This window comes from Curcuma longa, chromosome 8, assembly GCF_044706935.1.
Source record: "Curcuma longa cultivar G26 ecotype Majalengka, Jawa Barat chromosome 8, ITB_CL_G26_1.1, whole genome shotgun sequence".
NCBI classification, from domain to species: domain Eukaryota; kingdom Viridiplantae; phylum Streptophyta; class Magnoliopsida; order Zingiberales; family Zingiberaceae; genus Curcuma; species Curcuma longa.
Window position 1 is genome coordinate 7,051,061 of NC_133868.1, and position 15,642 is coordinate 7,066,702.

The 15,642-nt window shown below is 37.2% G+C and overlaps 2 protein-coding genes and 1 pseudogene across 2 annotated transcripts; 2 read left to right on the plus strand and 1 right to left on the minus strand.

Annotated features, from left to right (window-relative positions):
* Nucleotides 1-535: 535 nt before the first annotated feature.
* On the plus strand, nucleotides 536-2,179 carry LOC141833598 (dof zinc finger protein DOF5.1-like). The gene is made up of 2 exons (XM_074721075.1): nucleotides 536-680; nucleotides 871-2,179. The coding sequence occupies exons 1-2, from the start codon at nucleotides 630-632 to the stop codon at nucleotides 1,921-1,923; spliced, it is 1,104 nt and encodes a 367-aa protein (XP_074577176.1). The 5' UTR covers nucleotides 536-629; the 3' UTR covers nucleotides 1,924-2,179.
* A 5,059-nt stretch (nucleotides 2,180-7,238) lies between these two features.
* On the plus strand, nucleotides 7,239-10,074 carry LOC141833247 (putative mannose-1-phosphate guanylyltransferase 3; annotated as a pseudogene).
* Nucleotides 10,075-11,793: 1,719 nt separating this feature from the next.
* Nucleotides 11,794-14,747, minus strand: LOC141833479 (PRA1 family protein A1-like). The gene is made up of 7 exons (XM_074720936.1): nucleotides 14,590-14,747; nucleotides 14,187-14,227; nucleotides 13,989-14,067; nucleotides 12,701-12,787; nucleotides 12,534-12,622; nucleotides 12,382-12,453; nucleotides 11,794-12,305 (listed from the first exon to the last, which is right to left on the minus strand). The coding sequence occupies exons 1-7, from the start codon at nucleotides 14,745-14,747 to the stop codon at nucleotides 12,202-12,204; spliced, it is 630 nt and encodes a 209-aa protein (XP_074577037.1). The 3' UTR covers nucleotides 11,794-12,201.
* Nucleotides 14,748-15,642: the final 895 nt, after the last annotated feature.

Genomic DNA, 15,642 nt, shown 5'->3' on the forward strand with positions numbered 1-15,642 from the left:
TTTAAGAAGTGAAAATGAGTATACCAAAAGCTTTGGCTATGGGGAACTGGAACCTCCAACAAATCTATCTACTGATATAGAAATTATGAAATTGTCTACCTTTCGTTGATTATAACGTGAAGTGTAAGTATTCTGCAGCATAGACGAGTATAATTAAAAAACAAGAAATAAGTTTCAGGCGGAATTAGTACGTAGCACAATAAATATATAGAGAGGCAGATCCCAAGATCGTTTAAAACATGAAATGACGTACCCATCAGTTTCATCAAGACAAGTGGAGAATGTTTTGACTACAAAAAACTTTTTTTAATGGACTCGTGATCAAGCTCCTCATCTAAATCATCATCATTCCATTAGGGCTTCCACTTCTTCTTTTCTCAATATTCCTAACAGTATTGTCTCTGCTACTAATATATATTATCACTGAGAATCCTTAGAGGCTAAGAAAGAAGCCTCTGCACTATGTAATATAAAAGGCGCTACTAAAGCAACAATCTTCTCTCTCTCCATCTCTATACCTTCCACCTCCGGGGAATTTCTTGCTTCCCAACTTCTTCGTCTATCATCTTCAAGTGCAAAAAAGAAAAAGTATCAGAAAGAAAGAGGAGGAGGAGGAAGAAGAAGCAGAGATGGTTTTTCCCTCCGTTCCGGTGTATCTTGATCCACCCAACTGGAATCAGGTGAGTGGTATTGCTACCTTCTTCTTTTCCTTGAAGATTATAATTCCTCTTTTGAGCTTCTTCGTCAAAAAGAGTGTTAATTAAAGCAACAAAATAATATTCACGTCCTTTTTCTTATCCCTCCTTCTGAATATACCCTTTTCTTCTATGATTACTTTACCCTAATGATCTTTCTTCGTGCTATGCTCAGCTGCAACAATCTTTTCCGTTTCCAACTGCCGGAGGCGGAGGCGGAGGAGGAGGTGGAGGTGGAGGCGGATCCGGTGGTGGGGAGGTGCCTCCGCTCATCCCTGGGCTAGCTGCAGTGACAAGACCGCCTGAAGCCGCTGGCATGGCTGCCGCTCCGGACTCGGCATCAAGGGCTGTCTCCATGTCGGAACGGGCTCGGCTCGCGAAGATCCCGCAACCGGAGCAGCCGCTCAAGTGCCCGCGCTGCGACTCCAGCAACACCAAGTTCTGCTACTACAACAACTACTCGCTCTCGCAACCGCGCCACTTCTGCAAGGCCTGCCGCCGCTACTGGACCCGCGGAGGCGCCCTCCGCAACGTGCCTGTTGGCGGTGGTTGCCGCCGCAACAAGCGGAGCAGTAAGTCGTCGGGCGGCAGTTCCTCCAAGTCGACTGCGGACCGCCAGGCCGGCGGCGGTACTTCGTCCTCGTCTTCCACTGCCACAGGAGGTGGCGGAGGCAGCGGCATCTCTCCTGTCATACCCCAGCATGGACAGTTCCCCTTCGTGGTCTCCATGCCCACAACTTTGGGCCACTATGGCGCGGCGAACAATCTCGGCTTGAACTTTGGGATTCCGACGATGGATACCGTGACGGCGGAGTATCAGGTGGGAGGCAACTCAAGCAATATCGGGCTGGAGCCATGGAGGCTGCCGCAGATCCAGCAATTCCCTTTCTTGGGAGGGGGATTGGAGCCACCAGTGCCGGCGGTGCAACCGTCCATGTCCGGGCTGTACCATTTCACTGGAGAAGCGAGGCAAGTCGATGGCGCAAAGGCTGTCTCAGGGTCTTCACTGATCACACAACTAGCTTCGGTGAAGATGGAAGATCACAACGATCAATTAAGGCTCAATTTTCCAAGGCAATATTTAGGTCTCTCAGGAAACGATCAATACAATTGGAGTGGCACCGGCGGCGCTACCGGTGAAGGCGGCAGCGCTACTAGCGGAAGCAGTTGGGCGATGACAGATCTCTCCGTCTTCAACTCATCCTCCTCGGGCAATAACATCTTGTAATGATCATATTTTGCAGATCCTGATCGATGGTTTATATTCCTGTGACAACTGGTACTTTAATTTGGAAGAATTATGGTCTCGTGTCTTCCCTTCAAGAAGAGTAGAGAACTAATTAATCGTAGGTCAGTTCTTATCTCATCTTGGATATCCATATGTAGTAGTATTTAATTGTGTTTGTTGTTTAATTAATTTCCTGTCCTTTTTCCAAATTAATGTGATAGATCGACTGCATGAACTCATGAAGAAACAAGTCTTAAGTAATGTAGGTTAGGGTGTATATATCATGCAGCTAATTATATTGCGTTTAAATTCGAATACATCTTTCTTATCTTGATGTAATCATTTTTATTTAATTAGTTGTCTGTTATGATCTTGTTCCCTCTCGAGATATGTGCATATATCATGATGCCATAGATATTCCTACCTTGAAGGCTGAGAAGCACATAGACGACGGCCTCCAAGAGATCAAACAGTAGAGTGGTAATCAAATTAACTAGAACATGGTCATCATGCATCTCCACGTTACCTTTAGATTTCTAGAACTTTGGAGCCTGTCCATATTGACTATTATGGCATCTTCTTTTTTGGTCTCTCGTCCCTCCAGTTTTTTTTTTTCAGTCCGATAATATTCTCTCTGTCAGATCATATAATCATTCATATCATATATGATAGCATTTTCGCAAAACATTCAAACTATATATAAAAATGTACTGATATTTATTAGCAAGAGAGAGTATTATGCTGTTTGGAGTTCAATCAAGTCTCTTTCGCCCTGCTATGTGATGATCTATATATGCATTTTTATTCTGTTAGTTAATCTACAAATAAGCACAGAGTTTCATGAGAGACAATCAGACAAGCACTTTATTTGGAGCATATGCTGTTAGATTTGGCGACTGGTGAAATATACATTCTGACACTGCTATTACTGCACACTTGTCCATGTAACTTCCATGCAACTTCCTCCCAAAAATCCATGCAGACCAATAGGAATTTGCAACAATCTAACCTAAGACCATGAGCCCAGTCATGGAAGAAAAAATAATCATAGTAACAACTGTTGCAGAAGAGTGGAACTATATAGACGGGAGAAAAGAAAAAGTGGATGAAACAGATCATGAGTGAATCCTTCTTTCTTTGCCTGCAGTCACTGTCTCAGGGAATCTAGGTTTTGGCCTGCTTTCATCAAGTCCAAGGCAGTCCCTATTGAGCGAATAAAGCGAGCAATTTTTTCTTTTTAGTTTTCAAAAAAGTGCCCTTAATTTGTTAGGTTATCCTTAGCATACTGAATGAATGAAAATGGAAGCTGAAATGGACTGGTAGCTGGATTGATATGTATGTATATATACTTAGAGAGGTTGATCAAGAAGGTAGCAGCTTTAGCTTTTGGCTAAAGCAGTCTCTCCTGCTCCTAAGAATCTTTAGTATTGGGGACTCCAATTCAATTGGCAGATGAATTGCGGGAGGATGAGAGAGAGAGATTTCATGCTGGCGATCACATGAGTCCAATCATGGAGGCCTTTAATCTCTGAGACCAAGTACTGTTTCCACCTCAAGGTATCAGATTCGAAGATGCTGCATGCATGCATGGAGCATGTAAGTTAATATATCCTAACTCGCTGAGATCTTCCTTTTTCATTTCAGACCAGGCATTGATTCATAACTTGGTTTCCACACATGCATGTACAACTAAGAAAAACATTATATTTTATTTTGCACTCATGTACTCTCTTTACTTGTAGTTTCTCTTTGATTATCAATCTTTATTTAGATATATATATATAGACACACACACACACACTCACCACCTATATATAGTACTAAAGTCATTACAAATCCTTATGTTTATATATTGCTAATTAAACAACTATTTTTTATGTCCTAATTAATTTTTAAAATATGGCTCCTCCTTTAATTTGAGTAGGCATTAGGTAACCATGTTTGAATGTGTCAAAGATAATAAAGTGATAGATTTGGATAGATAGTGTGTGGAAAAGTGGCCGGCATTATTAGGACCATATATAATTGTTGCCACCTGAAAAAAAGAGTTGAATGTTCCAAAATGATACGGTGCCTCTTCAAGAACTGGGTTTTCACATAGATGCAAAATTGAATAGCTATATGTCCTTTTGATCTAGATAGCACCTCAAGAATTACTGAGATTAGCGATGGAAATTTCCATCGGTAATCGATCTTAAACCCATTTAGCGATCCATTAGTGATGAAAATAAAGGGTTGTAAAAATTTCGTCGAAAATGAATTTAACGACCCAACAGAAGCTATTCAATGAATATAAAGTCCATTGATGGTACGTAAGCACAAGAGTTATATTTTGAATTCAAAAGGTCTGACAAACCAGCCTAGTAAGTGTGCAAAAGAAACCAATCAATTTAAATAGTAAGAAATTATTGATATTTAAGTTTAAGTTGAAAAATATATATGATATTCAAATTCAATTCAAACTTTAAAAATCTAAATAATTTTAGTTCAAACTCGATTAGAAATAAAATTCAAACTTGAATTCAATTTGAATTGTTTGAGCTATGATTGAAGTAGAATTAAATTATAATTCAAAAAACTTTAAATTTGAATCCAATTCAAGTTATTCGAATCAAGCATATTCAAATAAAAAATTATGTAAAGATAAAGAAAGTTCAATTCGCTAGTAGCTTGTGGATAATCAAGTAAAATATTATAAGTTTAAATTTGTTTTGAAAACATTTATTGAGCATGTTCAAGTTCAAATTTGATAATTTGTACTCCTAACTACAACCCAACAGAAGACCATTAAAGGGTCAACAGAATGCCCAGAACATCCTTTAGATGCCCATAAGATTCAACTTGTAGTCAAAACTATCGACAACCAATCAGAATGTCTAACAGAGACCGAATAAAATAATAAACCTCAACGAACGTAAGTTGGCTAGTTTCATTAACCATTTGTATAGATGGCCAATTAATTGCACGTTGCAAAACTAAGCTCCAATGCATGGATCGCTAACAAAGGCACAGGTAGTGCCTCGAAATACCCGTTTGACCCACAACTAGCGGTGACAAACAACAACCGTCTATCAAGGTTACCAACGCCCACTAGACGAGGCTAAATGAATACGTGTAGTGCAGACTTCCGAAGCTTGCTTTATTTATTTACGCAAACTTTCCAAAGTTTGCTTGACAAAGATAACGTGGAGGTCTGTTTAGCTTTGTGATGTGGAACAGGAAGGAAAGTGATTATTCTGTAGCTAGGTAATATTAATTTTATTGATCAATTATGAACGTTGAAAATTAATATTTTAAAATTTGTTAATTAAAAAAATATATATTAAGAGATATGAAAATAAACGGCACTGTTAAAAATATTATTAAATTTAAAAATTTCTTCTTAACCTCAACTAACAAGATGGTTATGTAAATCTAAAATTTCAACTTGTAAATAAAAGGAAAAAAAATAACATAAATGAAAATTAATTCTTAACATATTCAAAACTACTCAAAAAATTCTAAATGAATTTAAAATCTTAAAAGATAAAAAAATAAAAATTTTCAAAACTATACTCTAAAATACTAAAAACTCTAAAAATTATTAAAAATAAAAACCATTAAAAATAATAATTATTATTATTGAATTCTCCTACATTAGTCATCCGAGGTTGAAAGAACTCGTCTTCGAGTTTTGAATAATGTCAAGTGGCAATTTATGAGAAAGATCATCTGACATCAACTTAACAAAATCAATTTACTAATAATTGTTGGACTTTGAAAATACTCGTTGATTTGTCGACAAGTACGATATCATGGGCATTAATTGCTCTTGTCCATCTTCATGTCTCTCAAATACTTCTCCATTGATTCCATATATTTCAAGGTAACATCAATTTTCATATTGAGGCTCTTCAACTTCCAAGCTCGTGCCTTTCAACGTTTCTTAAAATACTTCTCCTGATAGCTCTTCTTTACAAAAATGGCTTTATGCAAAACAAGGGTTGCAACGCTCCTGCATGGAAAATTGTGAAATAATGTCTTACATCGTACCATCATGTAAATCTAATGGCCGCTTGCAGTGAGAGGGGCTGAGATTAAATCTTATCTGATAGAATTATTACCTTCTGCAAAGAAAAATTACGCCAAATAGAGCTTATGTGCCACACGATCATGCATGCTTTAATCCCAGCCGCTCGTGATGTAAGCAGCCAAGGTCATCTCTCACCATAGGTCCTATTCATAGAATTTACTAGCTTATGTTCTGAACTGAAGCAGCACCAGAAAAGCCATTTCCGTAGAGCGTTTACAAATTAAAATTATGTTCGTAACTTGATATTATTATACCTTTAATCCATTAAATTTATTGACTCTTATTAGTCTTATTATATTCTATAATATACGATGATATAACTAATAATAAATTTGTCATCATATTATATAATAACAATAATAATAGATTAAAAAATTACTGGTATCAAATTAATGAAGATGGTTACTATTCGATGTGACAAAAATAATAAAAGAAATATAATTTTAATAAATGAAGTAGAAGATTTTAATATTAAAAGAACTAATGAATATGTGATTTTAAATTTATATATATTATATAGATAGATAATTTAAATAAATATAGATTTTTTAAAAATTGTATTTTGCATATTTATAAATATTGTTATTCCATATTATATAAAAAAAATAATCTAAATAAATCTTCAGGTTGCAAAAGTGTCTATGGCATTCTTTAGTTTTAAGAAATTTGTATTATTATTATTATTATACATAATTTTTTCATGGTAGGATGAGCAGTAGCTGGACTTGAAGACGTGGACAAGACAACATCTCAACGCACCCTAACTGCTGCGCACGGCGCCTGCGAGAACATGCCAAATCCGATGCCGTAGTTTTATTTCTTCTGGTCTTTTCTAATTATATTTTGTCAGCGACAGCTAATTGGCCATTGTTTTCACCAATTGATTAATATTTTTTTATTTGTTTTTTGGTCGATGGGAAATGCTATTTTTAATCACTTAGAAATCGGGTCATATAGTATTTATTATTCAAGTAAAATTTACGCCTACCATAACACTCAATAGAAATATGAGTTTGAGGCATCAAATGTGAATACCTTCTGTTACCAGCTTTGAATTGAATACTTGGCACAGCACGTCCGGTGACTTTATTGTCCAATTGGATCATGCCGCGTCGGATAAAATTACATAATAATTTTTTTAGATGTTAAAAAAATCATAAAATGGGTATTTTAAAATTAAATCAGATAGGGACTATAAAAGGAGGAAGGGGTGGGTTGAAGTCCTTCGCCTGCTTCGCCTGCTTCGCCTGCTTCGCCTCGTCTTGCTCGTGGGCCGCGGAGAGATCGGTTTTCTTTCCCCGTGATCTGCGTCCTCCCGCCGGGATCTTGATGAAAAGTTCTCCTATTGGTGAGATTCCAACCCTCTTCGTGCACTGTATCTTGCTTGTTGCTCTCATTTTCTTTTCCTGCTTGTTCTTGGCTTGGATCTCCGGTAGCTCTCTTTCTTTTCAGTGGCGTGTAGTTTGTGTGTGTTTAAGAGTTGGATCTTGAAGTGTGGAGATTTAGGATTGTTGCGACTAGGCTTGTGAAAGATCCGGCGAGTTTATGTTTCGATCTCTGTGCTTCTGCGGTGATTAGGGGTTTGTAGCTTGGTAAGGTGCTCGCAATTTTTATTTGGCAGTAAACTATTTAAATTGACTCAAAAATTGATCTTTTAAGACAATGACCTTGTTCTCTTTTTCTCAGTTGTATTATTTGGGTTGTTTTCTTAGTTGGTAATAGTTTTGCCTTCTCTGATGCTTGGCTAGATCTGGATCGAGTAGTCTGATTTTATTTTTTTTCTACATTATTTGTGGTTTAGCTCTTATTACATAATTTCTTCGTGAATTTATACATATCTGTGAGCATCTGTCACAAGCATAGCTCGTGTCATCTCAATTGTATTGGAATCTATGAAGTCAAATTTGAGGGAATTTAGTCTTTAGATCTTGCTTCTCTTCTGAGAGAACTAAGATCAATTAAATTATTTCAGGAGCAACCCAAGGGAAGAAAGTAAATCACATGAAGCCGATGAAGATAGTTGGTTAGAAAACTTGCCAAATTGTTGGATAAAACCTATGATTGGAGAGTATAATTCCAAGCCAGTTAGACCACTGCAATTTACTCGTCTCCTTTACCATTGTTTACGTGTCAAATGTTTCTATTGTTTACCTGTCATATCCTTGTAGATTTTGCTTGTTTTTGATCTATGGATCTCGCATCTGATCCACAGGGAAAAGAAATTATACACCATGAAAGCGCTCATTCTTGTTGGTGGATTTGGCACCCGCCTTCGGCCTCTGACGCTTAGTTTCCCAAAGCCACTTGTTGATTTTGCTAACAAACCAATGATTCTTCATCAGGTATATGTTTCCCGTCGCACTCCCTTTCATGTCACTGTTTAAATAAAGAAGATATCAAGATCATGGGATGGAATTTTTTTGATGTTACCTAAGCGCTTGCTTCACTTTTAGTTGAACTGAGAAAATTCAATAATTTTCTCAAGAATTAGTGTCATTTTTGCTTAATTAATTATTATTATCGATGTACTTGAAAAACTTGTTACCTAAGATCTTGTTGATTCATTATCTCATACAACAGGGGCTGTTCCTTGGAGTCTTGCATTCTTGTGGAGTCTTGCATCTTCTCTTTGAATTCCAGTTGTGGGTGACTCATTAATTGATTTTGTATTACTAATATCTGTAACATTGGTCAGATTGAAGCTCTGAAGGATGTTGGAGTTACCGAAGTCATTTTGGCCATCAATTATCGACCAGAGGTACGAGATACGACGCATCTATCCCTGTGCACTGTTATTTTCAGATTCAAGTAGAAATTCATGCCTTTTCGAGGGTCTACACTCTTTGATCTTTGCCATTTTTTAGGTCATGATTAGCTTCTTGAACGACTTTGAGGATAAGCTTGGAATTAAAATCACTTGCTCGCAAGAGACTGAACCGCTTGGAACAGCTGGTCCCTCTAGCGTTAGCGAGAGACAAGCTAATAGATGGTTCTGGTGAACCTTTCTTTGTCCTCAACAGCGATGTCATAAGTGAATACCCCTTTGCTAACCTAATTCAGTTCCACAAATCGCATGGCGGGGAGGCAACAGTAATGGTGACCAAGGTATATATAGTACCCTTCGTTGCGTATTCTTCTGCTTTATGCCAATGACTTACCTTTTCTACTTGATAGGTTGACGAGCCATCCAAATATGGTGTTGTTGTGATGGATGAAGAAAATGGTAGGGTGGATAGATTTGTGGAGAAGCCCAAAATATTTGTCGGAAACAAGATCAATGCTGGGATTTACTTGTTGAATCCATCAGTCTTGGACCGTATTGATTTGAGACCAACCTCTATTGAGAAGGAAGTTTTCCCAAAAATTGCAGCTGAGAAACAGCTCTATGCCATGGTCTTGCCCGGTTTCTGGATGGACATCGGCCAGCCAAAGGACTACATCACAGGCCTACGGCTCTATCTTGACTCGCTGCGGAAAAAAGCATCGACAGAGTTAGCTGCTGGCTCTCATATCGTAGGGAATGTCCTGATTCATGAGAATGCTGTGATTGGCGAGGGATGCCTCATCGGGCCAGATGTTGCCATTGGTCCTGGATGCGTGATCGAGCCTGGAGTCAGGCTATCAAGGTGCACTGTGATGCGAGGTGTTCGAATTAGGAAGCACGCATGCATCTCCGGCAGCATCATTGGTTGGCATTCGACAGTGGGGCAGTGGGCACGGATCGAAAACATGACCATTCTTGGCGAGGACGTGCATGTTTCTGACGAGGTGTATAGCAATGGAGGGGTTGTTCTCCCACATAAAGAAATCAAATCAAGCATCCTGAAGCCCGAGATAGTCATGTGAGAGGTGAAACGCGCTTGTTGGTTGTGTTATACCAGCTATTGGTTCGCATGTGTCTTTGCAATTGCAATCACTAATCTTGTTCTTTACCCAAGTGGATAGACTGTAGACATAAGTTAAAACGTTGAGCGCTGAAGCTCCAGAGCTGTTTAGATTTGTTGCTCCTGTTTATTTTCCTTGGCCTCTGCCCTCTGTCTGATGTAATAAAGCACTAATGAAGGTTATTTCTTGTCAAACCTCTGTCTGAATTGATGTTTGAACAGAATCCTACTTTAAATGAATCAAATGTTATTAATAAATTTGTTATTCTGTTTGATAAAAATTTATTTATATTTGTTTAATATATATAAAATAAATTTGAATGTTTAATTTGTTAATATTGATTAAGGATTATTAATGAATAAAATTTATCAATCAGGTTTGTTAATATGATAAATAATTATTTTTAAAAAATAAATAAATTTATATTATGAAAATTATAAAATTTTTAACGATCAAATAAATTTGACCTGTGAGTTGAGAGTTCAATAACAGCTTTGTTCTTCAACCAAGCATCTTGGAGCTTCTGACAAGTTTATTTGAATTGCGTCGCCGCTTGAATAATTACGATTCAGTCTCAGTCAGTTAAAGAGATTCTTCTCTGAATTATCACATCACTTTTTGCGTCCCAAATAAATGCGAACTGACTGTTTGACACAGACGTGTGTGAATCGTTGAGGATATGCAATTGTGGTAGAATTTATGCGCATTCTACTTTTTTTTTAAAGACATCCATTACGAACAGTACCAATTTAAAGGTGAGACCGTGAGAGTCTAATTGAAATCCAAAAATAAGTACCATCTACTTGACATGATTTAAATCGTTATAATTTATTTAGTTTATTTTTAATTCGTTATATAATTTAATTAAATAAATTAAACAAGTCATAAATTGGTTGTGTAATATGATCACTTAATTACAAAAAAAAAGGTCTTAAATAAATCACATGGCATAATCCGTTTAATAAATTTTAAATAAATACACTATAAAAGTTTAAATAATTATACACAATCTTAATTTATTTAAATTATATATATATACATATATTATACGAATTGATAGTATTCTAAGTAATCAAATATTTATATATTTATAAATAGCTCGTTTACACTGCCTACTACTCAATTAAACATTTATATATTTATAAATAACTCTAATCTGTTACACTAAGAATTATAGATGAGTAATTTGTTTACACTGGATCCATTATTTGTAAGAATTTCCTTAAAATCTAAACCTAAAATATATATTATGGGTTAGATTGTATCATTTAAATGGACAGTATCAACTTTTATCAACCCTATTCATATCAGAAACCTATCTATTAGCTGTTGTACTTCCTCAATCCTTGCTGGATATCCGGTACTATTAGGTGAGATTCATGCTTCATCTAAATAATCATTTTGAAAGCTGGGAAAAAAATTTTAAATTGAGCTTTACTATCTACTGTTTGTTGTTCCCACAAGTTGAGTGGCAATGCCTGCTCCAACAGCTTGGTTACTGAGACGTGGTACATTTAAACGAATACTCAAACATTATTGTTGCAAAAAGGTGATAATGTTCACCACAGTCACCCGTGAGAATTCAAACTTTATTTTATTATTATAAACCTATCATCCGAGTACCAACTTGACTACATCCGTGAGGGCAAATCATTGGCGAACATGTAAATTATTTGCTTACCTTCAATCCTCTATAGATAAGCAATGGCAAAGTTCCCCTCTAAAATTAGAGCTAAAAAAGTTATTCATTTAGAGTAATCACTTATCAGTTTGTACTACAACAGAAACTGACAAGGTAACAAGTCTTACGCCAGCTTCTGTACAAGATTGATTGCATCCTCCAACTAAAATGACCATTTTGAAGGAAAACAGGCAAATCTAGAAAGTTTCAAGCCGGATCCTACATAGAAAGATTCAGTTCCATTATGTATTACCTGCAAATATTTATGAACATTTAACATCCATGCATAATACAAGAATAACGTCAGCATATAAGTTACATAGGAGAAGCCTTCTTTGTAAGTTCAACTAGAATTGCTCTTCTCAAGGAAATGAGAAGCACCTCGCCCTACAAGTGTCACAACTAAGAAACTAGACTGTGGGGAAGTATCGAGATATGAATATCATGAAGGATTTATTGCTATGGAGAATCTTGTGTGACTAGCATTATCAAAAGAGGAGCTGAATAACGGTGCAACGCTGAAACGAGATGATGAAATGGTAAGGCCAAACTGTATTTGGGGCTACATCCTTCCATTTTGCACTGAAGACGTGAGAATAAAACTAGCTTTCAGGGAAAATAGTCATCTTCACCTCAGTGATTATAGCTCGCTGTAATTGCGCCACACTGCTCGAAATTCCTCACGGAATGTGTTGAGGCGTGCTTTCAGGTTGGGTGACCTGAAACTTGCATGAAGTATTGTCGCTGCAAAACCCCAATCACAGTGAGATTAAATTAAATCTTCATCTTTCAATAAACGTGAATGTGAACAAGTGCGTACCCAGCAGCCCAATGGTGAGTGCCCAAAGCACTGAAAGGAGGTTGCAAGAAGTCAACCAGAGGATACAACTAGCTGTGACAAGGGTTTAAGTCATAATGTTATCACTGGAAAGTTGTCATTCCAACACTATAAAGATGAGTTTTTGAACTTACCAACTGAGGATATTAAAACAAACACCCAACGAGGCTGGCCACATATATGGATTGCTCTTTTTGTTGATGATCGTCCACGAATTACTGGCCTATGAATATATATGCCATTATATAATTGACTCCATAACAAGCAAGGAAATAATGTTGAAAGAATATTTTGTGTTTACGTGATAGGGGGCCTCAATTTTGCAGCTAGACGGGGAGAAAACTGTCTGACAGCCCTTGTTGTTTTCTCGTTAAAAGTAACAGCAAAGCTGTGGAAACCACTCCATTAGAGAGTAACAGTGCAGAATTATTTACAAGTTATAAGATGGTGTGTTTAAAGTGTGGGACAAAGAAATCATATCTAATTTTCAGTTATGATCAATGGTGGAACTAAGATCAACCTCTAGCACAGTCAATTCTATGGCTCAATGTGTGTTGAAGTTACAATAGATACGATATATTAAGATAAACTTTAACCTATCAACATGTAGGAAGACTAGTTGCCCATAATTAAGCTGGATTAGAGTTAATTAATCAAACAAAAAGTTCTAGTAGACAAGCATCCAGAAGGATGCATGCTGAAATGAATTGTAGCACCAAAGGTGAAAACATTGTGCACATTAGATAATCAAAGAAGCCAAACAGTTAGCAATGTGGAAGGTGGCCGATATAAAATTCACTTGCATTTCTCTAGGGAAAAATAAAAGAGAGAGGAGAGATCCAATGTGCTTAAGGTGAAAGATGGAGAGTGGGGAACAGAATTCCAGTTCCATAAAACATCATTCACATTGGATAAGTGACATAAACATGACTATATTCACACTGAAGATGATCTCCCATGTCTTCCAGGCAACAGAATTTTTATTTTGACTTATAGCTGTCTATACAGGCAGTTGATTTAGCTCACAACACTGACTCTGAGCTAAGCTTTTTTCTTTCTGTTAGAATGTGGCTGTATCCTTAGGCTTCTATTATATATATACATATGATAGAAGAGTTACTCTCGTATCAGCTTCTTTTTTCCAAAAAAGGAAGGCAATACAAATAGCACGATGATCATTTCTTCCAATTCCCTCTTATCAGACACAAGTGGCCAAACAGTTAGCAATGTAGAAGATGTTTGGTAGGAAATTGACCTGCATCCCATTAGGTAAAAAAGGAGAGAGATCAAATGTGCATAAAGCGAAAATTTGAGAGTTGGAGACAGAATTTCAATTCCATGGTAGATAGGAAAGCATCCATTTCATAAACCCCGCCATAAAAATAGGTCATAACATTTTTTCATCTTTATAAGAATAGTATGCAAACCAAGATAATAAAAGACCCACCTAAATAAACAGGATAAAAAATATTATCAACTAGTAGTAAGGATCATGTGCTAAGTGATGAACTTTTGTTCCAGTAATGAAAAAAAATTGAGAATTAACTCGTCATAGTTCTGAAGCATCTTAATTATAGGCAGAGCCTTACCTATCATTTAAAAACGTGATGCTTAAACCTGTGAGAAAGGCCGAAACAACAGCAAGAGGCTTCAGAAGAAATCCCACTGCTGCAATAAGAAGTTGGAAAATAGGTGGGCATTAGGAGGGGCATACTTAATATTAATAAAGAAAGTTTAACAAATAAATTCACTTAAAAGAACAGACACGGCGTAGCCAATTTTCTTACCAAGCACGAAAATGATCAGGATGAAGTAATTCGTTCTGTAGCTGCAATAAAATTTTGCAATATAAAGTTCAGATAATATTCTTAATTAGTAAATCATATTTCAGAATACGAAGGAAACAGGCTAATCGATCGTCTAACTGAGACGCCAACGATTATCCGCGAGGAAACAAAACTTCCGCACACAAAAAATCCACCGCGAAAGACATAATTCAGTTAACAGTACAGAGAATTCATCTTCCTATCCTAACAATTATCATCTGTGCACGTCTACAATATCTGGGAGGAACTTTAGGCGCAACAATATCCTAAAAAGAACGCACCGTAGCATGAAAAAAATCAAAACTTAGTAGGCAATCCCAATGAAGCCAAAACGAGGTGCAATTATCTCATCCATCGGCCTTACTAGTAAAGATTGCATTTGAATCGACTGGTCCATTTCTGGGAATAGGATCTAGGGATGGTGAACCGGGAAGAACTCCGAGATGGGCGCGGTGGCGAGGACCAATCAACTTCCCGTAAGGCGTCGATCAGATCCTCCGCGGCGACGCTCCCCCAATCCATACCTCTCTCGACCGACCTCGCTCCCTGGATTGAAACCCTAGAAGTCGAAGCCAAAGCAGCGAGCCGGACTAATTTGGGGAAGAAAAGCTCAACGAGATCAAGGAGTTTCAAAGGTGAGTGGCAGCAATTTTTGGTGCCGTGAAGTAGTAGGATGCCAATTGGCCGGCCCATGCCCGAACCGTCCTGGATTTCAAGGGCCGTAACAGAACCCGCCCCGGTCCGCCTGACCTTCATATTGGGCATGGCTTAGTTTGTGGGCGTCACAGGGTTTGAACTGAAGCATGCTTTTGGTTTTCAATGTTTTTTTTTCTTCTTAGTTGATTCTTAGATTACGTTTAGAGAACAAAATAGATTTTAATACTGAGTGCGAGAGATTGCAAGACAAGGAAACTAATTTTTTATAGCACACAATCTCAATTTGCATGGCCAAAATTGTTTTGGCATTTTGTTGGAATTTCCACATGATCCTGTCTCATCAGGAGTTGGTAGCATTTCTGAAATTGGATTAAGGCAATGTATCAGTATTTGATTAAATAATGAATGAACTGTTCAGGTTTGTTACAATGCCTTCTTCACCCCTTGTATTCCCAAGTAGTTGTTTCAAACATTTTGCTTACCTTTTGATATCTGATGCCTTAAACGTTAGCCTTGATTGCCGTGTGATCAGAAAATGTTGGATTTTGCCATGCCATTAAACAATAAGCATAACAAGGCAATCAAGAGGAGAACTTACACCAGAAAAGCTGGCTATTGCCAATGTTGGGGAAGGCAGAATGCAAAAAACGAAAGAAAAACACTTGGAAGAGCATGTCAAACATAGTCCAGACTTTGGGCACTACGTTGGACATTCTTTGTGTTTTAGTGGATTATTTTAATACATTATTTGTAGGTAACA